General features: G+C 46.9%; 2 protein-coding genes across 4 annotated transcripts in view; both read right to left on the reverse strand.

Moving 5' to 3' along the window:
* Window positions 1-1,989: 1,989 nt before the first annotated feature.
* On the reverse strand, window positions 1,990-15,309 carry CDAN1 (codanin 1; the record flags this gene model as incomplete). Of its 3 annotated transcripts, none has more annotated exons than XM_082647961.1 (28): window positions 1,990-2,750; window positions 3,569-3,676; window positions 3,940-4,121; window positions 4,284-4,347; window positions 4,475-4,582; window positions 5,993-6,141; window positions 6,327-6,405; window positions 6,572-6,635; window positions 6,979-7,137; window positions 7,420-7,523; window positions 7,609-7,745; window positions 7,966-8,020; window positions 8,207-8,296; window positions 8,542-8,629; window positions 9,021-9,187; window positions 9,304-9,450; window positions 9,797-9,917; window positions 10,212-10,417; window positions 10,958-11,033; window positions 11,922-12,011; window positions 12,480-12,589; window positions 12,762-12,882; window positions 13,305-13,383; window positions 13,466-13,579; window positions 13,712-13,881; window positions 14,072-14,275; window positions 14,516-15,006; window positions 15,220-15,309. In XM_082647961.1, the coding sequence occupies 28 exons, from the start codon at window positions 15,307-15,309 to the stop codon at window positions 2,625-2,627; spliced, it is 3,699 nt and encodes a 1,232-aa protein (XP_082504087.1). In that variant the 3' UTR covers window positions 1,990-2,624. The 3 variants fall into 3 exon arrangements, with proteins under 3 accessions (XP_082504087.1, XP_082504086.1, XP_082504085.1); XM_082647960.1 differs by having other exon boundaries at window positions 14,072-14,278; XM_082647959.1 differs by lacking the exons at window positions 1,990-2,750; window positions 3,569-3,676; window positions 3,940-4,121; window positions 4,284-4,347 and having other exon boundaries at window positions 4,534-4,582; window positions 6,040-6,141; window positions 14,072-14,278.
* A 6,507-nt stretch (window positions 15,310-21,816) lies between these two features.
* The window catches only part of TTBK2 (tau tubulin kinase 2), a 104,909-nt gene continuing 99,196 nt past the window's right edge, over window positions 21,817-27,529 (reverse strand). Inside the window, exons 13-14 of the mRNA XM_082646874.1 lie at window positions 25,850-27,123; window positions 21,817-23,517 (exon numbers count right to left, since the gene is read on the reverse strand). Of these exons, the coding sequence (XP_082503000.1) occupies window positions 23,055-23,517; window positions 25,850-27,123 (1,737 nt within the window). The 3' untranslated portion in view covers window positions 21,817-23,054. The remainder of the gene's footprint in view (window positions 23,518-25,849; window positions 27,124-27,529) is intronic.

A 27,529-nucleotide genomic window follows, 5' to 3' on the forward strand; every position in this document is an offset into this window, starting at 1 on the left:
TAAAAGTCCAATGTGTACTTTTATTCAGTGAAGATTATCCTGGGATAGTCTAAGTGTGTCGTTTGGGCTCAGAATTCAGCCTGGTGATTGTGATGGCAGTAACTACTCATGGCCCAGTTTCAGGCTATATAGTTTACACATGTGTATTGAGTGTTTCCCATGAGCTCAGCACTGCTTCGCACATAAAGAGCAACCAGGTAAGTTGCCCAGCTACGGCCAGCTGTAGCCCAGACATGAACGTGAGGGAGGATTCCAGAACAGATTCCACTGCCACACTCAACGGTGACCACAGACCCCTGGAAGGAAGCTCTTTAACAGGTATGCACCTCTAGGGCTTCTGAGGTAGAGCCAGCAATGGGAATCCGAACGGTGGTTAGCCTGGAGGTGACTGTATCCCCTAAACTAGAGAAGCCACAAGCCAGGCATGTGAGTCAGCAAATCTAAAGAACATTAACTGAGGCTGATCTTACAGTAAAATGCAGAGGTGGTAAGGATAATCCAGGGACCTGACTCCAAATGATCAAGGAGAAGTCAGGTTTTGGTTACGACAGGTGGTTCTCAGACTTTATTGTGCTTCTGAATCACCCGAAGGACTTGTTACACCCCAGGCTGGCCCCCACCCTAGAGTTTCTGATTTAGAAGAGTGGAGAGGGGCCCACATATTTGTATTTCTAGGAAGTTGCAGGTGATGATGAGGCTGCTGGTCTGGGGACCACACTTTGAAAACCACTGATACTGGTAGAGAGCAGGTCTATGGAAAACAACATAAATACTAATGAGTTCACTAGTTCGTTAGCTGCTTGTCTCTGTAATTCCTTTCTTATCTTACTGCCTGCCTAAAGTAAACCCTTAAGGTTCACACAGGCCAGCGTTGTTTCCTGAATTGGGCCTGTGCGGTTTAACTAAGTGGGCTTTAAACTCAGCATCCTTGGGGCTTCAGGCTTTCCTCCATGCTTGCCTGCCTGTCCCACCTCACATGGAGCTGGGTGTCTGAAGTAGCTGGGTGTCTGCTTACCTCGGGGCTCAGCTTCCTGGGGCAGTGCTTTCGTTCAGCCACACCTGATGGGTGCAGAAAGATAAAATATTTCTTAAAACTGTTTTGGTTCCCAAGCATTCAGAACTTCCAGAATTTGCTATAGTATAAATTGGATTTAAAGGACAAATGAAGAGACGAAGAAAAAAAGGTTCAGATGCAAAAACTTATTGATTAGGATGAGCTGAGGGGAAGGGATGATCACTGCCTGACTGCGCAGAAGCATGATTACAAAGTGGTGAGATACACCCCCATTTTTAACTTTCTGTGCTGATGGGACCTACTGTAAGGGCTCCCAACTGGCTTTACTAAAGTCATACAGCAGACCTCTTTAGACCCAGAGCATCTTACCCTTCCGTGGGTTGGAGACCTCTTTGACAGCTGGGAACTTTTCTCCTAAGAAATACACACATATGCACAGACAGATTTTGCAAGCCACTTCAAGAGGGTTCACTGAGTACCCTCGCCTTCCCCTGACAGAGACTGAATCTCTGCGCACACTGCCAAAGTAGAAAAACCATGAATTTTAGAAGAGTGAATTTAATGCGCCTTATCAAGGTAGTGCTTGCTTAGTCAAAATTGGTGCATTTATAGACACGTAGAATGCTTTTGTTCTGAGCCAAATCAAACACCCCCAGCCCCCCAAGAAGCAAGCATCACAAGTGGGCAGTATCTGGTGAGTAGATACTTCACACATCCTAAACCTTTAAAGGAGTTGAACGAAGTCAATACTGTTGGCAGTGGCTTAACAAGGGCCCCAGGCTCTCTGGCCTGCAGGGTCTCACATGATGGAATATTTAGGCATTGCTAAGTGGCCAACCAATGGGACAGCTCCTGTCAATGCCCACCTCCAAGCCCACCTGAGACTTTGCAGCCTTCTACAGGGACGAGTAAGGTGAAAATAACTAGACATGAAGCCCTTGGTAAAGAAAACAGTTTATTTTAAAAACCTCTAATGTTCTGCCCGTGCTTGGCCCCTGGATGGAGCTAGAGTCAAAAGTTACTACCTGCACGGGACTGAAGGCAGGTGGGGTGCAAGGTAAAAGGCAGGTTTCTGTTGGGCGAGCCCCACATTTGTTGTACGTTTTTAAGGAGATGGCAGTCCAGCTCCTGGTGGTAAGAAAATGTAGACTCCCAAGATTCATGTTTAACTTTACTCACAAGTTAAGCAGAAGTCACTTCCCTCTGTCAGTCATGATTTCCCAAACCACAAAGCTCTAAGAGATGCTGGGACAGCAGCAAGTGGGGCTTGAATCTTGTGCCGACAAGCCCCCACACATCATTTCATAATAAATGCCAACTCTTCTCCAGGACTGGAGTCTCTAGGTTCTTCCACCATAATCCTGAATCGGGTGACCCCCTCCTGCTTCCTTTAGGACTTGGGATGGTGAGCCCACAGTCACGGGGATGCCAGGCTGCCACTCTCTTCCTTTGCATGTGAGCAGGAAGCCTGATGACAGACTGAGCTACTTCCACACCAGCAAGGGTCAGGGTGGGCACTTGGGGTGGCTCTGGGGCCTCCTCCTGAGGCACAGTCAGGCTGGGTTCCAGCGCTCTGGCGAGATGCCCAAGGTAGGGCCGCTTCCCAGCCCTAGCTCTGGGCCAGCACAGTCCCCCGGTTTGGCTGCACCAGCTCACAAGCTCTTAGCTGAGGTTGTGGCACATGGGGTTCAGCTAGAAACAGGTTGAACAGTGTTGCTAATTCTTCAGAAAAATCCTGGAATAAGCAGAAAGATGACAGAAAAGGCAGACACACAGTTCTAGATTGTTCAATTCACTCTTTTTACTAAAAATCAATCCCAAATATCAAGCCCTAGCTAACCAGACAACCTATCTTATTTTTTCCCCAACTGCCTTCTACCTGGAAATGGACTTGGAAACCTTGTCCCATTAGTACTCTAGGATGCTCAAGTTCCAGCAGGGAGAGTGAACTCTAATGGAAAGCTCAAAACCACTAATGAGTACTTAATATGCACATTATTTCATCTTGAAGAACCCCAGGAGGTCTAAATTATTCCCATTTTATGAATGAAGAAACTAAAATTACTTTGTCCCAAATCACAATAACATCAAGGACTAGCTGAGATTAAAATCCAGGTTATTCTGATTTTAAAAACCCACACTTGGGAATTCCCTGGTGGTCCAGTGGTTAGGACTCGGGGCTTTCACTGCTGGGGCCCAGGTTCCATCCCTGGTTGTGGAACTAAGATCCCACCAGCCATGTGGCATGGCCAAAAAAAAAAAAAAACAAACCCACAAACCGCACACTCACTATGCCATAAACAAACTATCTGCCCCTTCCATCTTCCCTTCCTCCGTGGACACAGTCCTTCATACAATAGATACTTAAATGTGAAAGAGGACCCCCAGAGCAGCCACTTCATTTCAGGGTGGTCCTCAAGAAATCTGACAAAATCCACTGAGCTTTGGGAAGATCCTAAGAATGCCAGGCCCCATCACTTGCCCCCTTTCAGGATAAAAGCGACATATGACACCTGTTCTCTCTCCAGGTAAAAGGAGACGAGGACTCCTTACCCTTGGCCACTGGGCCTCATGGAGGCTGCCTAGGCAGGTCTCTATCTCCATCCGTCCCATCAGACCTTTCTCTACCAGCTCCCGGAGCAAGAACAGCAGCAGGTCCCACTGCAACACACACAGAGGAAGAGGTCAGGGTGGCTAGGAGGACTGCACAGTGACCTTGATACAAAGGGCAGAGCTGCTGAGGGAGGAGGGGGAGACGAGCCGAGACTAAGGGAGTCTGAGCACGGAAGAAAAGATAAGCACAGCCTCAGCAAAGGGGGACTAAACCAGCTAATAACATTTGGGGTGGGGATGGTAGGAGTAACACGACTGCAGAGGCTTCTCAGAAGCCCACTTGCCCCCCTCCCCCCACCTCTCTGGCTCACCTCCCTCGGCCGAGTGGCTGCCAGAAGCCCCACGTTTCTTGGCCTCAGCAGCAGCTGCAGCGGAACCGGCACTTGAAAGTCCTCCTTCCACAGGGAAACCAGCATGAGCAGGAGCCTTCGAGCCTGCCCTCTCTCCAGCTGCTGCTGTGCCGGGGGCCCTAGGACAGGAATTTGATCTGCAACTATGGGGAGAGAGGAATGCCAAGCTCTAAGAAATGGAGGCAGGGTCACGTGGCCCTGGGAGGACACAGAGTAGAAAAAAGCTGTTTTCTAATCTTGCTTGTACCCCACCCTGAGAACTGGGGGATCCGGCAAGAGAGTGATGTGATAAAAAGGAGCCATACCAACGAGGGATGCTAACTCCACAGAGCACTTTGCCAGATGCTGCTCAGCAGGTGGGCACAGGAACTGGGGGAAAAATGGGGAGACCTTGGACATTAGCACCATCCTTAGAACAGCAGCCCCAAGCCAATGCAGCTCTGATTATTACGCGCTGGACAAGGATACATAAGAAGAGCATCTCGTCGTGTCTCACCTGGCGACACCGCAGCATCTGGCCCAGCTGGCCTAGAAGCTGCTCCAGATGCTCTGGGGAAACTCCCTCCTCAGAGTCCCGGGGCCCCACGGCCAAAGAGAGCACATCCTGCAGAGAGGAGTGGAAGCAGAGTAAGGCTTCGTGCCAGGCCAGGGCCAAGGAGGCCACAGAGAATGTGGCTTGGGATGGGGATCAGCCAGTGGAAAGAGGCAGAAGGAAAAGACAGGGCCCTGGGGTGAAGTAATTGGCAAAGGTGCCCTTAGACTTGGGGCTTGGGCAGGACAGCACAGCTGGGAGAAGCAACCAGGTGGACAACAAAGGAACAGATGGAGCAGGTAAGCCAAGGGACAACGCGCTGCCAGAGAGCTCAAGAGATGGCACTCATCTTGGGACAGTCATACCTAGCCAATTCCCAGACAGCATCTTATTCTGAAAGCATTCAGGGGAACTGTCCTGTCGTGTACATGTCGTACTATTTTCTGTCCCTCATGATTCTCTGTTCATCTTCTCAGGAGAGTCGAGGTTTCAGTACAGAAATCCTCTGCATGTTGAAAACCAGTAGCTAATGGCTGCTGAGAGTTTTCTTCTCCCTCTTACTCTTCTAATTTTAGTCTTTTTTTTTTTTTTTCGGTACGCGGGCCTCTCAGTGTTGTGGCCTCTCCCACCGCGAAGCACAGGCTCCGGATGTGCAGGCTCAGCGGCCATGGCTCACGGGCCCAGCCGCTCCGCGGCATGTGGGATCTTCCCGGACTGGGGCACAAACCCGTGTTCCCTGCATCGGCAGGTGGACTCTCAACCACTGTGCCACCAGGGAAGCCCTTTAGTCATTCCTTTTTAGTCCCTATTCCAAATCTTTATTCTCACACTACTACCCCAGATCTGGGTCACTAGTTTAGGACTCTGCCCCAATCACTCAATTCTGCTGCTGGAGGACTAAAGCAGCCCAACAATTCGTAAATGAACAAGCGTGGCTGCGTTCCAATAAAACTTTATTTACGAAAACAAGCAGCAGGCTGGATTTGGCCCACAGGTTGTCAGCTGACTCCTGCTCTAGACAGTACCAAAAAATGTTTTTTCTCAAATTAAGAGCATTGATAGATTATTCTTATTGCCTGTAACTAAACAAGCATCACCTCCCACATAGGAGAACACTTCTGAAACCATATCCCAATACTGCGATGCTGTTCCTTAGAGACTTCCTACTGCACTGGACAGCCATTCCCTACCCCACTCCCATCATCATCTGTATAACGTGTACTCAGTCAACAATTTTCACATCTACCCCTTTCCCTTTCACCCTTTTGGGTGATTCAAGTACAGAAGTCAGAGAACAGCAGTTACAAAAACCGTTCAATTCAGTTCTGCCCTACCTAATCCCATTCAGTAACAAAATGGGAACTAGCTGGACAACACAGAAAGCTGCCACACAAATACTAGAGTTGAGGGAGAGAGGAGGGAGACTAGGAAAAGAGCAGGGAGAGGGAGGAGGGGAGCCGAAGGGAGTAGGGAGCTGTGTACTTTTATCTCGGAGATGAGGTGGGAGGGGAGGGGAGCATGGTGCTCACAGGCACGGGAGCAGCCCCTCCGCTCCCCCCGGGCAGCTGGCTCAGGACCCTGGGCTCGAAGCATGCGACTCACAGCCGCTTTCACCTCCCTTCTGATCAGCGCTGCAAGTCAGAGGGAGGACAGAAAAGGGGTCATCAAAGCAGCCCTGCACAGGCTCACCATGCCAACCCATGCCCTTCCCTGTTACCAGCTGGCTCTGAGTCCTATCTCCCCCACATGGCCTCCAACTTCCTGCCAGTCCACTTTTGAAAAACTTGGTCAGCTGCTCCCCCTCCCTGGACCTTACCTGTGACATTGGCTGACAACCAAGCACAGGCTTTCTCTGTTGCAAGCCCCACAGCAATGTTCTCTGCACTGCTCAGAACCTGTGACACAGAAGTTCTGAGTCAGGGGCAAGTTAGGACAATGACGAATGCCCAAGTCCAGGAGTGACCCACCTGCCACCAGAAGCCTCACACATACAACCCCGCAGCACTCCTCTCCCACCACCAACCGCCCAGCCCGCTAACCCCAGGACTCCTTCCTACGTACAGCTGCCGGGGTCTCCTCAGGGAGCAATGCCCTCACGGCACCAGGGCTCTTCTTTTGGCAGAACCTGAAAGGAGACAGAGGTCAGTGATGTCTAGATGCGTCAGCCTGGCTCACAGAAGGAAACGCCCCGAGTGCAGCAGTCGCCCGAGCTGGAAGGGCTCTGCCTCAGGGGAAGGCACCCTCAGCTCTCCGGCCCCACCCCAGATGCCCTTCCAATTCAGCTCTGGACTCTGGGCCCTAAAACCTCTAAAAACCAAGATAAGAGCCTACAGAGCAGGCAAAAACACAAAAAAAGCAGGGTGGGGAGAGGACCAATAAAGGATGAGTATAAAAGAGGAAAAAGGGACAGGAAAGTAAAACTAAGAGGAGAGTGGAGATGAGAGGATTCAAACAGACTGGCGTCTTACTCCCGCCCCTGGGTCAATGCCTGGGCCCCGTGAGGGCACAGCCGGGAACACAAGATCTCCAACAGTTGGGCTGGATCTCCCCCTTCCTGTCCCTGCGTCACCAGCTGCTCTTGAAGAAGCGACTCTGCCTGGCGCACCAGATCTGCCACCAGCGTGGCCCTGCAGTAGGAACAGCAAGGTTTTGAGGTAGTTGGAAAGGGTGAATCAGAAAGGGGCTGCAACTTCAAGGAAACCTGGTCAGAACTAACTTGAAAGAACGTCAGTCAGCAATTTTAGCCTCCCCCCGTCCCACCTGGCCCTTGTCCTCTATCACCCGCTCCCCCGCCGCCCCTCAGCTGACTTTCCTCAGTTTGGCAACAAGGTGTTATAAAGGGGAAAATTGTAAGGAAATGAGACAGGGGACCCTCAACACCTCCATTCCCAATCCCAACTTATCCTCACTTGATATGCTTGACACAGTTCGAGCCGATTCTCTCTGCCACGAACTCCACGGTCCTGCGCAGGGAGGGTGGCTGGTTGTGGAAAAAGGCTTGAGCCAGCTGTGCCTGTTGGGAGGAGGGGGCAGGGCAGTGAAGGGTCTGCTTTCTTTTCTCCACTGCACAGGCCCCCCGCCTCCGCCCTGCCCCCTACCTGCAGCCCTTGGGTGGTCCGGGGAGGCTGGGCTCCCAGGCCGGTGGTGGTGGTGGTGGGGGTGATTTTCCTGACGAAGCCCCCACTCCGTCCACTGCTTCCTGATACCCAGGAGGCGAGCAGTTTGCGGAGCTCTCCTGCATCAGAGAAGCCCAAGTGTTTAAGTTCCAGAACCGTCCCACCCTCCCCAGCATCTTGACTTTTAAGCATTTAGGGAATAGAAGGACTGAGGCACCAGGGAGCGCCTAAGAACAGAACAATGTACTGGGGCGCTGCGCCCACAGGGTGCCTTTTGGGTACTCATGAAGGGACAGGCCAAGGACCAAAGACCCTCTGAGGGGAGACCAGTATCCTCACCAATATAGGGGCAGCAAGTGTAGAGCAGGTGCTGGTCCACCACAGGCATGCTGTCCTGGGGGAGAGAACAGGCCAGTGTTGGGAAGGCAGGCTTCCCTTCCTCCCCAGTGTGCCAGAAACATGAAAGTCTTATATAAAGGACTTCAGTCTATTCTGGCTTGTCTCCTGCTGGGCCCTACCGGGCAGCCTGCCTCCTTTACTCTTGTGCTTCCCATGGCTCTGGCTTGACCCCAACACTCACCAAGCCGTGCTCTGAAGCTACTGTGTCCACCTCAAAGGCATCCAACTGACCCTCTTCCAGAAAGAACAGGTCCTCAGGGACTGTAGGAATCTGGCAAGAGATTAGGGCAGTGCAAGTCAGCACTTCAGAGATTCGTCACACCTCCTACCTCATGGTTCCAGGGTTTAGACACCAGGTTCAAAGCCACCTTCCTCTGAAACTATGGCAATCCCTACCCCTCCTCTGAACCTTCACCTTCTGGCCCCACCCTTGTTCAGACTCATACATCCTCCCTTTCCCTGTCTTCAGCCACAGTAGTCACCCCCTTCTCCAACCTGGACCCTCACTCCACCAACCTGGAAAAGCCAGCCCAGGACAGCCAGCAGCAGCAGCTTGTTCAGGAAACACATCTCCCCTTCACTCTCCTTTGACAAGACCAAGCTCCTAAAATGTAAATGAGGGTGTGAATGGAGTCTGTGCAAAGAGAGAAATGGAATACAGTAACAGAAAGCTATCACTGGCAAGGTACTTCTCAAAAACAGACCTAAAAGGGACTGCTGTTGTACAATAAACCAGGTCTCATCACCCCACCCAGATCTGTACTCCCTTCTGAGCTGGGCCACAATAGGAATAGAAAAGGGCCAATCAAAGTGCAAATATTCAATAACTGCCCACTGTCTTTCCTTGTGGATCAAGGCCTGGCCTCTTCCCTGAGGGTCAGTTACGGCTACGGTACCACACAGGAAGCACAGGCTGCTTGACCCTCTTCATAAATGGCAGCCTCAGCAATGTTCTCCCCGCACCCTTTTCTCAAGCCTGCTCTCTCTCTACTCACCGATGCAGGTGCAGCAGGAGAGTGAAGATGCTGCGGTAATAGTCCAGCATGGGGACGATGTGGTCAGCCAGGGAAAGGAACTCCACCAGCCAGGGCACCGTGAGCACTGCTCGCCGGGCCCGCAGCCCCTGCTGCAGCAGAGCCCGCACATCCAGGACCGGGGGCACCTGGCAGGGCCAGTGTCAGTCAGTGGGTGGGTCAGTCCCAGGGGCTGGGGGAAGCCTTCTAACGCCATTGCCTTGAAGCTCCTCCCAGCTCCCTTCTTACCAGAGCCCCCAATCACCTGGCTCCTCAGGGCCAGAATGGTGTCCTGGAGCTCACGGGTCGGGGGTGGTTCGGGCCCCCGGTATGGCAGGAAAGCCACAAAGCCCAGGAATTTAGCCAGAAGCCTCAGGCTGAGCAGCACCACAGCAAACTGCCTCCGTTCACCCTGCAGGGCATCAAGAAGGAAAAGGTCCCAAGCGTAAGGCTTCTAGAACAAAACCAAATCTGTGGGACTTCTCTGGTGGTCCAGTGGTTGAGACTTCGCCTTTCAATGCAGGGGGTGCAGGTTCGATCCCTGGTCAGGGAGCTAAGATCCCGCATGTCTCACAGCCAAAAAACCAAAACATAAAACACAAGCAATATTGTAACAAATTCAATATAGACTTTAGAAATGGTCCACATCAAAAAAAATCTTAAAAAAAAAAAAAAAACCAGATCTGTTACAGATTTCTTCTTGAAAATACCCTTTCCCCCCTAGGTCAGAACCCCATCATCTCCCTCTGCTTTCTAACCTGCCAGTCCACGTCTGATTCCCCGTCTTCATCACTGGGCTCAGGCTGAGGCAGGGCAAGGCTGTTGAGCTCCCGGATCTTCAAACTCAGGCTATCCATGAGATGCTGATTAAACTGGAAGCTATGAAGAGGAGGGGGAAATAAAGGTACTGGAAGAAGTGTTGGAAGGACCAGAATAGAGAAGAGGTACTCCAGATAGAAAGGCTCAGCAGGGTAGACAGAGGAGGCCAATGAGGTTATGGGTGAAAGAATGAGAAGGGAAATGGATGCAGGAAGTGTGAATTAGAAGGAGCCCAGGCAACACCCAGTCCCACCCTGTTATATTCCAGACAAAGGAGAGAAAACGCTGCCCTTCTGTGAACACAAACCCCTTCTGGCCTCTGCCCCCACTCTCTGTAAGACAGGAGACCTTTACCTGCTGGCACTCAAGATGAAGTCCCTGAAGAAGCCCTGACAGCCTGGGAAGGTGGGGGGTGGGCAGGGCCCCCCACTGCTCTGAGGGGCCACAAGCCGTTCCTGCAGGCGCCGCAACCGGCCCAGCTTGTCAGCTCCAAGCATATTTAACACATCTGGAGCCTCGCCCAAGACAGTGCCCCCAGCACCACCAGGACTCTGACACATCTGGGGCAGGGGGAGGAAGAGAGAAATCAAAAAACCAGTGAGTTTTTCTGGAAAGAAGGACTGAACAAAATGAGGAGGAAGCGATGAACCCTGTATCATGTGCCACAGATATGTTTTTTGAGGTCTGGATTATATTCTTATTTTTATAGGTGAAGAAACGGAACCTGTGAGATTCAACATCTGCCTAGGGTCACAAGAGCTAGGATTTGAAACCAGACCTGAGTCCTAACCCTGTGCTCTTTCTACCACAGCACAAATCAAGGGCAAGAAAGTAGCGAGGTGCTGAAGGAAGGCCAGGAGAGCCGGGTGTCTGAGGAGGCCTGGGGAGGCAGGAGGTGCAGGGCATGGGAGAGAGCGCTCCGCCTCCTCGAGCTGGCTTCCTGAGTTTCAACCACCACCCAAAGAACAGAACTCTTGTTCAATCTCCAGCCAAGGACCTGCCTGCTTGCCTGCCCTATCCCAAAGTGCCAGCCATTACTTGGCTGCCTATAATACATACTGTCCACTGTAGATTAATCAGTCTCCCGCTAGGGCTATTACCTGGAGAAGTTGTTTTTGGAAAAGTCGAACAAAATGGCTGTGGCTGCAGGCTGCAGAGAGTTGACTCATCATGGCTCTGAGGAATAAGAGGCAGGGATGGAGTGTGATGGAAGGAGGAAGAGGGAGAGAAAGATCTGAGAGAACAAGCCAACCCTTGGGCCTTTCAGCCCTTTACCAGGGGCTTGAGCAGACCTCTGCCAGAGCTGGCTGGCACAAGGCTATGGGAAAAGGTAAGGGACACTCTCCTCAGCCCCAAGACCCCTCAAAGCTAGAAATACACTTAACCAAACATGAAATAATACCACCCCTCTCATCTTCAGTCTACACTGAATGCCAGTGAGCTTCATGACCAACGTGGACAAGAGAATATTTTTTCTGTATGCTAGTTATCTAGCTATGCAAAGTTATCCGTATTGTCAAATGAGATGATGAAGAAAATGGAGGTCGGAAAGGGTCTAAAACTTGGGCCAAAACTCAAGCAACCTGAAATAAGAGCATTCCACTTTTTCAAGCATTTGCAATCACAGAGCAAGTATGAGTGATTTCTGAGTGGAAGGAGCTGGAGAAACAAATCGCTTTTTTTTTTTTTTTTTTGCAGTACGCGGGCCTCTCACTGTTGTGGCCTCTCCCGTTGCGGAGCACAGGCTCCGGACGCGCAGGCTCAGCGGCCATGGCTCACGGGCCCAGCCGCTCCACGGCATGTGGGATCTTCCCGGACCGGGGCACGAACCCGTGTCCCCTGCATCGGCAGGCGGACTCTCAACCACTGCGCCACCAGGGAAGCCCGACAAATCGCTTTTGAGTAGAGGCAGAGATGGCAGTAACTGAAGAGATTAAGGAGGATAGAAGAAAACAGCTTTGCCCTGGAAGGACAAAGCCTTCCTTCAATCAGCTACCCAAGCACCACTAAGCTGCTCACTACTGGAAGCAAGAAAGACAAGGTGACCGGTGTATGAGCACATACCTGATCCTGCTGCCCAAGCCCTTCTCAAAATCCCAGCCAGGCTCTTCATGGCGATCTTCCCACTCTCGAAGCACCTCATAAAACACATCCCTGACAGACACATAAGAACGTCCAATCAACTGAAGCACAGCTGGCCTAACTCATTCTCAGGAGTGCCTTCCCTAGCTCAGAAGAACTGAGGACAGGACTATCCACAGCCCCGTTCCTTATCCTCTCCAGGGTTCTCTATGTGATAATGCTACAGACCCGGTAGCAGTATACCACATGCTTCACATACTTCTGTGGGCAGTTAAAGTTGATCTGGCACTCTCGTCTGAGAATCCAGTGACTAGAGTCATACACTTGCGAGAAGGCTGCTAAGGTCAGAGGTTCAAGTCCATGGGCATGAACAGAATGAGGCTAAGTGGCCCTTATGATGTTTGCCAGGAAGGGCCTGGTAGTGCTAAACTACCACCTGTTAGTGTCAAACTCCTAGTTTCTATGAAAATGACACAGACTGCCTATCCCAGAGAAAATCCTGCTTCATCCCCTTCCCCCAAAGTTCCCTTTTCTTATCACCTCTGTTTTTTAAAAGTATGAAAGGCTCGATCACTGGAGAAGTTGGCACGATTGTCAGTTTCTGGCTGAAAGGAGACAGCTTGTGCAGAAGGTGGCATCGCCAGAGAGACCTAAAACATGGCAGTGACAATTAGGGACTGAAGCTGGCAGAGTTCATGCTCAGAAAACTTCATCCCCATTCCAGTGCAAATGACACTACAGTGATGTGAGCTGGGCTGCCTGAGTTATGAGACCAGAAAGGGTCAGGTCCAGGCTAGTAGATGTCTAAGATGGGGTCACTACCTTGGCAACACTGCCCTCGTAGGCAGCTCGCAGGTGGCCTTGCAGAACTGGTGAGAAGCACAGTAGCCGTTCATTCTCAGCCAACAGCTTCAAGGTCCCTTTGTCCAGGTGGGAAAGAACGCTACAGGGACAAGAGCACAAATGACCAAGAATGGGACAGACTGAAAATAGGAAGCTGGCACCTGCACACCACACAGCGTGTTACCTGGAGCATGGAGCAGGTACATGAAGAAAAGTCATGGGCAAAGGATTAAAGATGGAGGCAAAGGGGAAGGAAATAAGAGAGACCTAATGGAGCAGCGAACAAGAGAGCAGGGCAGAAACATTAGATAAACCCAAAGGTCAGCTACCAAGACCACCGGGGGCAGTTTGATTCTTTCAAGGGCTAAATTCATAGCCTTGACACAAAATTGAAGGTTACGTGTAGGAAAAGGTCCAGGGTCACACTACACCTGTGTTAAGCACAAGCATGTACCCCAAGTAACAAGAGAACCAAGTGGACAATGGGAATAAGGCTCAAATGCCTCTGCTGGGGAAACTCACTGAAACTGATGCTCCAAAACCTGCACTGCAAAGAAGACACAATCATGGACACTCTGGAACAGAGGGCTTTCCAGGGAATCTAGAAGCACAGTACCAAGTTGTTGGCTAATAATGATTTCATTTCCAGACCCCATTTCTAAAAAAGAGGCTTGTTCACCAACCTACGGCTCCTGGATTTGGTTCAAGGTCACTGTCCTTGGCAGCCACCATCCTCCGGGCGGTAAGGAGCTGAAGGACGAAGAAAAGCTCCAAGAAGAGGTTTGGTACCAGGTTTTCTAGATAAGAAAAGAAACTCCAGGGTATTGAACATCATTCAGAACCAAGGCTCAGTCCTACATGCTTTATCAATTCTTTTCACCTGTGGTTCTACAAGTATCTCCATTGCAGGGCCTTTTGCTCTCACTCACCTGCAATGCATGAAGAGTAGACAAGGGCTACCAGCTCCAGACGCTCACGGGAGGATACTCTGGCAGGGTCAGCGGGTTCAGCTGTGAGGTTTCCTGTTCGGCTGGGGTGAGGACATCCTGATTCTGGGGTGGGACAGGCGGGAGCAGGTGACTGCTGCAGCAGCTTAGAGCTATGGGGAAAGAAATGTCGTGTACAGTCAGCCTGCCTTCCCCTCCACAGCTATACTCAGGTTCCTCAAAGAGACATCCACAGACCAGGAAACAGACCCAGGGTTCCCAGGGGACAAATCAATCACAGAGAAAAGCCCTGCCAATCCCCCACAGAGGCAGCTGACATCCCAGGGAGCAGCAAGGCCATACCGCTCCTTCCTGAGCATCTCCCGCTCCTCTTGCAGACTTCTGCACCCTGGGGAAAGGCTATGGCCCCAAGGGCTAGTGTCCAGGACTGAGGGTTGGGAACTGGGGACAGAGTTGATTGGGGGTGAGGTGAAGCAAGTCTTGGGCTTGGAGAGTGACCGCTCTTCGCTCACCGGAGTTGGGTTGATCCTGCGTGAAGGCTTGGTCCTGCTGAGGAGTAGCCACAGGTTTTTCTGATATTCCTTTCTTCAAGCATCTCGCCCTCCACCACCACCTCCACCACAACAGCCTGGACCCCCTGCAAAATGCCCCTCACCACTATAGTTATCTCATCCCCAACCTTCTAGCCATTACCATGCTTTACTACAGAGCACCCAGCCTTAGTTTATTAACTCCCCTAGTAGAGCCTTCGTGCCACCCATCTCCCGGTTAAGGGCTGATTCTCACCCTGCAGAGTCGGGGGGAACCGAGCCTACGGGAGGGAATTCCTCCAGGTTGCTGAGGTTTGGCGGATCAGAGCGCGCGAGGCTGGGGCTGCCGGGGCTGCCAGAGCTCTTGGGCCTCCGGCCCCCGGCCCAGGGCAGGCTCTCCCCGCTGACCCCCTCCTCCAGGGCCCCGGGACCGCGGCCTCCTCGCTCACGGGCCGGCCCCGGGCCCCGCCTCCTGCCCCCACGGCGGGCCGAAGGGGCCTCAGCGGCGGTGGGGCTCGAAGGCTCGGTCGGAGGGAAGAGCTGGCTGCGCGCCCCGCGGCCGCCCCGCGGCGGGCCCCCGGGTCTCCCTGGCAAGGCTGCCGAGGAGCCCGAGGCCTTGGCGGGGGTTGGGGGGCCCTGCGGGAGGACGCGGCTGCTCTGTTCCCTCAGGAAGTTCAGCAGGAATGGCACGAATTCCTTCCGCAGCGGCCGAAGTGAGATCAGCGCGGCCGCCTCCCCGGGGTCATCCTGAGGGAGAAGCAGCGAAGGGCGAGAGGGTCAGCTGCCAGCCCGGGGCCGCAGGGCGCGCTGAGGGGTGGGCGGCCGGGGGTAGCGGCCCCTAGCTGGAGCGCACTCGGCCCGGGCTGACAGCCAGGCACCCTAGAGGAAGAGAACGAGAGGGGTGGTATCTCCCGCGCGAAGGAGATTCGGGCCAGCCTGGGGGCGTGTCGGCGCTGTTACCTCCGAACTCTGGGCGCTGCGCGCGATCCACCGCACAGCGGCTGCGACCGACAGCTCCTCTCGCAGCAACGACTCCAAAACGGCCGCCATCCCGGTCCAGGCGCTCGGAGGCGATTGCGCAGGCGCAGGCGCCGGCGCGCCACAGGCGCCCGGGGGGCGGGGCGACCGTTGGGCCGCGGGGTGTAGAGGGCGGGACCAGGGCGGTGGGGCGGGACCAGGGCGGGACCGAGACCGAGACCTGGGCCGGCGGCAGCGGCGCTTCAGCAGGCTGAGGCTCCGCCCAGGCTTTGGCTCAAGGCCGCGGATGGGTCCGCGGTTCCCGACAAGAGGTACGGTGGTCCCCCAAGTGCAGCGCACCACTATCGGTGAGGCCCGGCCCCGGCAGCTCTGGCCCGAAGGCGACCTGCCGGGACTCGGGGACGCGGCGGGGGAAACCAAGGGCCCGGGAGAGCGGCCGGACGGTAAAGGTGAACGATTCTCCAGAAAAGATGCCTATATTTTCTACGATAAGCACATTCTTTTCTTTCAAGAGTCTTTCTAGGTTCAGTCGTCACCACCCTAAAGAAGTTAGGCAAGGTCAAAATGAAGTTAAGCTAACTTTATCCTTTCTCAAAAGCTGAGTCTCCTGCCCATGCGGTACCAATGGTTTTCCCCACTCACCATCAACTGATCATTTAAGACTTTAAGACAGAATTCTTGCAGGGGGGCTTTTTAGGACCCTCAGCCCACAACCCTTAAAGTGCCTCCGCCCATCCTGCACATAGAATAGCCTAGTCTGTATCCCTTATACATTACACAAGGTTAATATGTGAGCTACTTTGCAGTTGAGAAGTTAACAGGCATATACATAATTAGCTTCTGGGAGCTTGAGTTATTTCTTAATTTCTCTTATTTCGAAAAACATCAGTCACCTCTTTGGATGTTGCTGCTCACTGAGAAATCAAGACAGGGAACCAGGCAGAGAAAAACAAATGGCACTAACATTCCAGGCCAGACCAAATCAGGAAGGGTGAAGCAGTGCCCATGTGAATGCCTCCTGAGAGTTCCCCTGGTTCAAAGGAAGGTGGAAAGGAGAGAATGGTGGGAAGCACAAATCACTCCAGTGCTACAGGGACATTTCCTACAGAGAAGGAAAAAGAACCCCTGGTTTTTATCTGCAGGGATTGTGAACGCCTAGTTTCTATTCAGTCCAGTGTTTCTTTTTCTAGGTCACTTCTGGATGCGGTACTGCATTTATAGAACACTTTCTACTCCCTGTTGATCTTGTAACCTCTGGTGCATTCAATAACTTTATCAGAAAAATAATATTTCCCACCTTTGAAATCCAAACCACCACACAAATAGAACTAGAGTTTGCATGCGGAATGAATATTTTATTACTAGATTATAAAAATAAAATACAAAATAATTTTAAAACAGAACTTAAAACACTGTACAAAGCTTTAATATGATACAAATGGGAAAATTAAATAAATAATTACACTTTTATGTACAGATGGCCTATACAAAAGCACTCCATGTTTCTGCCAATACTCTATGTCCTTGGTTGCCTGAGCAAAAATGCATAAAGAGGGCTGCTTGGAAGGGAAATGGATACAATACCTTTGAAGGTATTTCAAAGAGCAATTCTCATCACTCTGATTTCATGAAGAGGAGAAGAAAGGGAGAAAACTATGAAATTGTTAAATTACTCTAACTTACTGGTCTTGCTCGACAAGAGAGAATTCTTCTGGTTTGTGATTCCATCTGATTTAAGAGCTGCCAATAGTTCAGAACTTTCAAGAATTATATCTAATTCAAAGCTAGGTGTTTCCCAACTCCCTCTTTTTTCCTAAAAGCTGTGAACTTGTATGTAAATGGCCCAGTGAAATTCAGCACTTGGTTATTTTAGGAAAGGAGTCAGAAGAGGGGGGGACCACGAACTGTGCATGAGAAATGAGGGAGCTCAAGCCTGGGTCATCTGTTATTTTCTTTACTCAGTTCATCCAATCCAATTTCAGAGCCCCAAGTGGCACAGTGTTACATTTCCTTTAGCTTCCTATCTTTGTATCTCTGAATGCTTTTTACCTTAGTGAACTAACTTACCTAACTGGTGAATAGTTTAAAAAGAAAAAAATCCCAAGGGCTTCCCCCTCCCTGGTTTGATCCCTAAAATAAATCACATTCAAGCTCTGGTAGGTTTGTTTATCCCTTGTGGATGAGAGAAGAACACCCAGACAGACCCCAGGTATGGTGAAGTGCCGTGCATGAATTTTTAAGGATTTAAACTGTATATTTTAAGAGGGAAAAAAAGCAACATATGGCAATGGTAGTCTATACAAAAATTTGGTCTACCTAGTGTTTTTAACAGGGTGAGTGAACACTTATGTACACAATATGAGACAATATTAAACTACTGAAAAGACAGATAAAATATCCTATCGTTAGTGTGTAAAATTATATCATCAGCAAATTCTATAGTCACGTGGGCTCAAAGGTCTGCCTCACTGAATCCTATTCTCTAGGTCAAGGAACCCAGAACCCCTGGCCCAGGGTATCTGAGAGATATGTCAGTATCATCAGTGATACATACTGTGCCCGTATCTGTCACTTCAATTAAAGAGGCAGATCTTGTTAAATTTCCACAGGGCAATGAAGAAAAAGGCTTCACATCCTTTACATGTCTCCTTAAGACCAAGGATCCAGCAAAATCTAAGGAAATATTCAAATCATTACTGAGTAAAGGTTTCGGCTTGGCTATTCAGTGTCTTGAGATTGTGTATCACATCAAGCAATTTTCCAAACTTGCTTAAGGGGAGTAAACATCAAGCTTATGTTTTAAAAGTTGGAGCAGGTATTCACAACTGAATTAGAAAATGTACTGATGGGTCAAGACTTTAATATCATCACTTCATGTCCAGCCAGGGATTTGAGATGTGCAGCATCCAATTCTCCTTAAAATGAATAGGGAGATCCTTGTCCCATGTCCTGGAGTTACCTAAGAACTATAGGAATTCCCCATTTATCTCCTGCAGTTCTCCCTAGCAATGTTGGCAACAGATTCTGCAGGCTCCTGAGTCTAACTGGCTTAAATTTCTCATATTTCCAGAGGGACAGCCAAACTCTTGAGAATATCCAATGATATGTTTCCACACTACTCCCACATCCTTGAAGTATATACCAGAGTTCTATTGGATGAGGACAGGGAAGTGGGATGTCCTAACAACCACCTGGGGTTTTCAATGTACTACATCTTTCCATATGGTCTGAGGACTGGAACTGCCTCTGATTCCCTTCTCTAAGTTAAGGTCTAAATATGCACCTGTGATTTCTGAACTTGGGTAAATATTGACATGTGAAGACTACCATAGTGGTTACATGCCTTAATCCATGCCATAATACTTTTTATATTAGAACACAGATAAATATTCTGCAAATAAACTGTCTACAGAACCAAACTCAAAACTATACAGTTGTCACCAACCGTTCTATCTCCTCAATGATACAGGTGCTGAAATATCTCTCCCTTTAGGCAAAGTCCCAACACATCTGTGGTAAATACGTATAAACAGAAATGGGCAGATTTTAAAACAATGAACGCAAATAACTTAATTCCAAAACACATGAACATGACAGAAGAAATGGTTCCCTAACATATGCCACGTTTTGATAGATATCAAGGAATGAAAAGTTTTAAAATGTGAAAATTTTGATTTTCAAGACTAAATCTAGACTTATCTACAAATAAATGTATTTTCAAATAGCCAGGGTAAGATGCATTTTTTGCCCTAAGACACTAAATTCTGAATTCTGGATCCTGTTTCTCCTATCACCAATTCCTAAAGTTAGATTAAGAATGTAGTTCCTAGAACAAAGAATCCTCTGCTCTTCAGGGAACAAGCATAATGATTTTAATTCAAAGCTACTGGATATAGAAAAAGTAGTTATCGTTTTAACTGTCTGTGTCTGGGTTTATAAAACATGCACCAACACTTTTCCTTGTCAATTGAATATAACCATACAAACATTCACATGAAAATCTGTGGCCTGGAAGGAATCTCTGATGATTACAGAAGAACTTCAAATTCCCATAGTGGCTAAGAGCGAAACAGATACTGCACCCTAGTCCGCTGGATTAGTGAGCAGCTGAGATTTGTTAAGTATTTAAAGCAATCAATATAGAGTAGATAATGACAACAGTGGGTCTCAATTACCATTTTGCCACTAATTTAGGACTTGATTAACTTGTTAACTCAGGAAAACCCCCCAAAAACAAAAAAGCATTCACTCCACAACATGCAACTTGAAAAACAGTAAATGTTAACTATGCCACTGTCAGCAAGGCTAGCTTGCACACCAAGTTGAGAATAAGAGTGCCTACTTAAGACTTAACATTCGAAAATGTTTATAATCTGTGCTTTAAAGTTAAATTTGATATGACCCAATTTTCATTCTTTGTTCACTACACATTAAAGTTAAATGCCTTTAAGATGTGCAAAAGACTGCTATGTGGAATTTTAACATTTCAAACAATCTACACCCTGGAGATTTGGCAGCATAATTTAGGAATAATGCTACCTAAAGGGACTGAACTGTTGCCAATTCCATCTTCCGCTCCACCCAAGTAACTCCCAAGACTAGACAAGGGAGGGTAAGGGCAAGTGTGACTAGGTAACTAGCCATTTTGTTGTGAAAGGAGAAACTAGGAGGCACCTGGTTTTCAAAAGATAATTTTAACTTCTGCCCCATACTACTCTTAATATAGTTTGGCTTGACTTTAATTGACGGCCATGTCCCTCACCTTAGGTAGAATAACCAAACTGGTTTAAAATCAGTTGGATGATCTATGTTTGTCACTGAAATCTGAAATATGCCATCACTAAAAAAGTTAAAAATAAATAAAAAAGAACTAACAACAACAAAACCCAACTCATTTTCTGTATCAGACTCTAAAATAAAACAAAAACAAAAATCCTTGTGCCAAAAGTGCTTTGCTCAGGGCTGCCAACATCTCTTTTTAGCCCAAGACATCTAAAATCTAAAAAAACAAACTGCTTTTAAAAACCGTAGAGTAAATCTCTATACAAGATAGTCCTCTTAAGTGTATCTATTAATACATGAGATATAATTAATCTGTCTTCTTTTGAAAGTATCAGAGCAGAAATATCTTTGGTTAACTCTTTTCTCTACATGAAAAATAAAATATTCTTACACAACAAGGCTGTTTCTCTCTGGATCTTGAGTTTGTCAGTGCCATTTAGAAAAGGGGGGCAACACAGTGGAGAAGCTGGGAGAAAAATGGAAGGAACCAAAAAAGAGAGGAAACATTCAGTTGCCATATTGCCATCACTGTCAGTTTTGACTTCTAGCAGAGAAATGCCAATAAGAAATAAAATAGCACATATACTACAGTTTGCAGCCTCATCAGCTTTTCAAGTAGTTACCATGAGCACATTTCTGATTAGAGGGCTCAGGATTTAAAGCTGGCTACTTTTAGCACAATTTAGCTAATAAAACAGGAAAAAGATAATTTCTTAATTGTAGATTACTTCCCACCGCCCACCTCCCCAAGTGAGGTGAAAAGAGGAAAGCAGAATGGTAATTTGTAAGAGATTTTTTTTTTAAATCAATTTATGTCAGACCCATGATTATCATCCCAGTTTATCCACTCTAACCATAAGGACAGAATTATGTAATTAACATGACAAATCTTTGAACCAGTATTACAAGCGAGTCCTAGTAATTTTTTCCCCTATTAAAATCTTTTAAAAATGAAAATTAAATAACCTATCTTGGCTTGTTAAAGACTGCCAACCTTTGCATTATTCACAAGGAAGGCAAAAAGAATGTTGTGTCACATGCCAAGAACGTATTTTCAGAAAATGAAGATAGACAAGGCCCAAGTGTACACGAGGCACACAATAAAAAGTAATTTTACCATCTGTGATCTTGAAATTACAAACGGAGAATGAGAAAGAATGAGTTTATATAAGCATATGTTTCTCTATATATTTATAAATATTTATATAATTTACCATGAAGACATGCAAGTAGTGTTATAGCAACTATTATACAATATAATACAGAAGGATTGGTCTTCCAATATTACAGTCGCTTTAGTTAAACAGCAAATATGTCTTATCTATTGCATTCCTCTGTAGTCTTGAAACCGGAGAGAAATTAAGATTCCACACTATGCTATATTTCTTATGGGAGACCGTATATGCCTCAATAGTGTTTTGAGTTTTTGTTTTTTGTTTTTTTTTTCAAAAAGCTCAACACAGATAAAGAGAACAAGATAAGTTCAGTGCAGCTTCAGGGCAGCTTTGATGCAGCATTAGAATATGTTCACTTGGTGAGGAAATATCTTTCTTTTTTTCTGTTTTCCAATTCAACCGTATTAGGTTTGGCAGCAAACACAAGGTCAAAGACAAAGCACAGATGTTTGCTAGAAGGCAAATTTCAACAGCAAGCAGACCAATTTACCTGACCTTAATAAGGTCTTTACAACACAAAAACTGTGAGTATAAAAGAACTCATTTAAAAAATCTAGTATAATTTAACTTTTACTGATTCCTCTTAGCAGAAGAGTGCGATCAGAACAAATATGATCCTCCTTACAGCTTTATAAATTAAGATTACATGGAAATCAGGTCAAGAAGCCCAAACAGTCAAACTAAAGCACAGGTGAAGCAGGTAATAAAATCTTAAAAGATAAATATTGAGCCTAAATTTATTTTCTCAGATACTCATTCCTTATTGGCTAAATGTATAAAATACAAAGTTTGAGAATTTTAAGCCTCAACATACCTAATTTCTTCCTATTTTTCTTTCTAAAGCTCTAAAAGCATAACGTCACATTCCACAGCAATGTACTTCCCTGGTATTGTCTTGGAGGTTGATAGTAGAAATAGTTGGTACCTAGAAGATTTAAGGAAGCAAGGTCTACTCTGGTCAGTTTTCCTTCCACAAGGAGGAAACTAACAGGGGAAAGAGGGTTCTTCTATCTTGAAGGGTATTACTCCACACTCTGTCCCTCTCCCTAAAGCACTGAAGCCTGCAAAGTAGTTTTATTTAGACTTTTCCTTCCTTTACCTAAGTTTCATCAGTTATTTTTCACAATAAAAATATACTGAGTTAAGTAACTGTTGCTCCAAAGAGAAATATTAGGGGATTTAGAAAAGTAATTGGATTTGAAATTCTCAGCACGTGCTGCCAAAAGCACGTTAGAATGTATTGTCAAAATAAGAGAGACTGGATCAGGTGACAAACACTAACTTTAAAAAATGTGAAATCCAGGGAGGGTACTAGGAATGAGGCAAAGTAAAGGTGTGAACTCTCAATACACCAGATAAACACACAAGCCAAATGTATACGAGCACTGGCTCCCCAGCAACACACTTCTTACATATTCTAATATCGGAGCAATTCTGACTCTCCGAGGTTGGGAAGTTTGGAAAGCAAATATTAAAGTAAGAAGTTTCACTTTTGCTATATAATCTTTTAGTAGAGCCTTAAAAAAAAGTAGGCTAAACCCCTTAAAATTCCAATCCACTCCCTACCTTCAACATTTTTGTTTTGAAGGCAGATAAGAAATGAGAGTTCATTTAGCCAGTTTCACCCCCTTGGATTTTGCTGGCTTGCCCCTTCCTATGCAAAGACATTGATTCCTGATCTGCTTGCTGCCTATCTTAGGTAATTTCTTATCATATATCTTCTTATAAATATTTTATCATGTTACTTTCTTTTGCAAGACAAGATCAACACTGATTTTTTTAAATAGACAGTACAGGGACACACATGTATCAGATTTAGGAGGAAGATCTCACACCTTTCACAGAGATGCAGCCCAGCTCCTATCTGCTGAGTTTACTGGCTGACTTACTCTTCCCTGGGGGGGCTTTAGTGCTGGCCGAGTGGTGGTGGAGGCTGCTGGATCCTTTCAGGCCATTCTTACTGGGTTTGCAGTGCTCCTGTTGGCAGGACCTCCTGGACGAGGAAGATCCTGAGTGGCTGGGAGGTGACTTGCTTCTCCCCAGATGCGGGGATGAACTCCTCTGGTCATGATGGGGGCGTCCAGCCCTAGATGGTGAGGAACTGGATGTGCGAGGCAAGGAAGAGCTTCGAGGAGAGGCACTGGGACTCCTGCGAGGGACAACTGGACTCTTGGGTGGTGTTTTTGGGTTGTGAGGGGATCCTGGACTCTTGCACTGAGTAGTGCTCCGGGGTTTCTGAGATCCATTTTGAAGAATTTGGGCCAGGCGAGAGAAAAGGTCTGAGTCGGAACTGCTACTCCCTAGGACTCTATATCTGCGGAGCCTGAAAGAAAACAGAGAATAATTACTTTCATTTTAATTCACTTTAAGTGTGCCTAGAAAGTCACAATGTCCCAAATCATAATATGTATGATGTGAGTCAAAATCAGGAAACAGAGGATGCGGAGTTACTCTTTCATATACCAGCTGTATAACCCTGGACAAATTATTTAACCTCTTCCAGCTTTGAAGGGGAATATTATCTATCTCACAGGGTTACTGAGCAGTCAAGTGCAGTAAAGTACTTAATTGGATGTCTGCCATCCAGAAGCACTTACATGTTGTTAAGCCCCTTCCTCCTATAGCATGTTTGCTCTTCCCATTTTAGAATTAACTTAATGAAATGTCTCTAGCATGTTAGCACATGAGGGAGAGTAAACAATTTTGTTTAAGGCTTTTAGGACAGGAATTCTATATATACTTAGGCAAACATTAAACTCCACAATGTTCTTCAACAGTACCACCAACAGCAGGAACTACAGATAAAAATATATTTCAACCTCATTTAATAATTTCCAAAAGAAAAGAGTAGTCACTGGTTTCTCTGGGCCTCAGTTTCTGCCCCTGACGATACCCTGAGATTCAGGAGAGCCGAATGCCTCTCTTACTGGCAACCAAGCCATCTAGAAAGCATTCATATAAATAGCAATGTCTCCTCTGCTCTACATATCTTTCTGTCTTGGCCTAAAATCCATTCAGTTTAAGAATTTAAACCTCAAACTGCTGACATGCCACTCCTTACAGAAGGAAATGGGAGAAGAACTTCCAAGTTGTACTGGCACCTGCAGGATGCAGGGGACATATACAGCCACCATCACCGTCACGGATCAGCAACAATTTACTGATTTTTTCTCTGAATTTTCTCTCTTCTTCCTTCCCCACCATCTACTTATACTGACAAATGACATAAAACTCATTTTGGTTAAGCCCAACTTCATGGATCTTATTGTAAAAATTGAAGAATGGAATAAGATAATTCCTCTGTGCCAGGACCTATGTGGGAAAGTTGAGCTCCCACTGAATTCCCAGATGAGTTTCAGGCTGGTCAGCTCTGTAATATCTGGCACAATGCCACACATCTGGCTTTGTTATCAAGTTACCAAGTTCTACTTTGAGGGGACATGTAAAGTTGTAAATAGTAAATAGTAATTAAGATTTGTTTGTTGCAGTCCAAAGCAGCTCAAGCTACAGATATACTATCTCTATTAAGCACAGATGCCAAGCAAAAGGGGGGATGGGTGAATATTGTCCATGGAATCATCTTTTTAAAATGTCTCAGCTAAATGACTGCTGTTTACTCATCACCATTTTTCCCGTTGAAGTCTAGTTCCATGGTCATTTCAAATCCAGTGTTTAGTTACCTTTGAACCTGAAAGAAACCCTAGGGCAAGTCAAAACTAAACTTAACTTTAGGTAAGGGTAGCAAGTTCTGCTGGGTAATGATGCAGATAGAACCTCACTTTAATATACTTCAGAAATCCTTATAACAGGTGGAGGCCTATTATCTAGAACAAGCTATAATTTTCAGGTAAATTTATTTTGATGTCCACTTTGTTTTTGTTAAAAGACTATCCTTTTGCTTCTTCTCCAAGGGTTTAGACCATTCTACTCTGAAAAGTGAGTAATGGCTCCAAGGAAAGCACTCTTAATTGGTTCATTACTTCCCAATATTTTCCTCTCTTCAAAATATAATCACTCCATGGTCAACTACACATAAGAATATTTCAATAAACAAGCATACCACACAGTAAATATTAAGGCAATATCTTTATTATGTATGGTCCTGTATATCATCAGATGTAGGGAAACTCCCTGAAGGATTTTTTTGTTTGTCTAATTCATTATAATCAGATAAATTGAACTGTTACTAGGGTCCATTCATCATATTACAGACACAGTATCTTTCCCCAGAATTTGACGTCATAATGACATCTGTTATAACGGGATTCTGACTGGACAAAACTAGAAAATTACCGAGTATCTAGTTAAAATGGACTGGGAAAGAGACATAACCTTTGTTGCATGCTAAAAAGCACTAAACAAAGCTCTAGACATATTCTACCTGATTTCCTCTTCCCAAAACCATGAGGCAAATGTTTTACCCATATTATAGATAAGGAAATTGAGGTTCACACTGCTAGAAAGTGCGAGAGCTAAGAATTAACCTCGATCAAACTGACCCTTTCAACTACACTATGCTATAAGGCTTGGGAAAGGCAGGGAAGGAAGCAGATGATCAGAAGCAGGCAACAAAAAAATGAAACCAATGACATAATCAAGCAGACACAGAAATAATGCTACACACTTAACATAGGGAGAAGAGCACACAGCATTACCTGGCTTCTACTCCAGGCCTCATGGGTGGCTTTCCTGGTGGTGGCCGAGGCAAGAACTGAGATGAAGTTGAGCTGTTGATTTGATCTGTGTTGACCCATGAAACTGGCCTTGGAATTTTGCTCTTTCTGGACTGGGAGATGATGGGTGTCAGAAAGCTGTCTTCGGCTGACCTGCTCAGGTGTGAGTCTACAGCCAGTCTTGAAAAGGGAGTGAAGACTTCCTCCTCAGAAAAAGGAGCAGGAATAGTGGATAATCTCTCCTCTAGCAATTTATCAGAGGCACTTGAGAGGTCCCCAAGGAAAGACTTGAGTTGCCTTTTTTCCACCAGAAGCTTGACTAGATCTGGCTGATAAGCTTTCTTTTGGAGGAGCTTCTCTTTTGCAGAGACTGGACAGGATGATTCAAAAGTTGAATCTATCTCTTGTGCTAAAACAGGGATTCGGCTGTGTCTAGTTACAAAGGATGACCTAACCACATCCTTCTGAGATGGAGGACAATGTTCACTCTCTGAAACAGAATGAAATAGTTCTCCATTTCTAGGGGCAATTTTCTCTCTCTTACCCTCTTGGTGCAAAAAAGTAGAGAGGTCTCCTTGATGACTCAGCAAGTCTTCACTCTTGATGTCATCCTCCTTAGATATCTTACCTTTTTGCATTGCTGCCACCTGGCCTATCTGTCCTTCAACATGTTGGTCAATAACTCGTGGAGATATCGCTGAAGTTCCAACTGCCAAAAGCTTCACTATCTCATGAGTTTTGTCTTGATTTGGCACCACACTAAAAGTCTGTGTCTTTGTCACATCAAGAGGTTCAGTAGTAGCTGAGTGATCCCTTTCCACCGTCACCAAGTCTCCTGGGAGAGGGGAGATCTCAATATAAGGCTGCCCTTTACTCAACTTCTCATCTTCATTATCTGACCCCACAAGCATGCTTTTCTCTTCCGTTTCCCTAGGGAGACCCTCAAATTCTCTCACAGCCAGTCTGTTATGGTCAGGAAGGTCTTTTGGTCCCAGGTCTTGGGAGCTGTCACACTCTCTAATGCTGGGTAACATGTCATGACCAATATGATCTATCTGAAGCCCAAAGTCTGTTCTGTTTCCTCCACTAGGAGGTTCGCGCTCTGTCACAACCAAGCCAGAGAAGCTCTCCCTTGGAGAGTAAAGTTCCACAGTGGGCTCCATGGGATGAAGGTCTTTCTTTTCTGGCAGCTGACCATAATGAAAGCTACCTGAAGTCGACTGTGTAGATGCCACAGAACGTCTAGGAATTGTAATCTGGAGAGAGAAGAGAAAAAAAGTTAAATGCAATAATGTGGAATTATAAAATGAAGATGTATGAGTTGAGAGTTAACACCTCAAATTCTAATTTATAAGAGGAACGCAGATCCCAACCAGCTTTGCCCAACTCATACTTAAAATGAACAATTCTGAATAAAAATGCATGATACTCAAGCTCCCCTACTCAGAAACTGTACAGAACAGTCCCCCTCTGGGTTCATCCCTGCCTTTTCTTTAGCTTGCTCTGTACTCTGGAAGACTGATTTCTACTGACTGCACTATCCAGGCTCCCTTGCCTTCTGATTTCTGGTTGTGTTTGCCCAATGGGCAGCACCAACAGAGAATCAGGGAGTTGGAGGCGAAAAAGATCTGGGTATTACTTCTCTCTGCTTCCTCCCGAGGG

Source organism: Grampus griseus (genome assembly GCF_964374135.1).
Source record: "Grampus griseus genome assembly, chromosome: 2".
Lineage (NCBI taxonomy): Eukaryota > Metazoa > Chordata > Mammalia > Artiodactyla > Delphinidae > Grampus > Grampus griseus.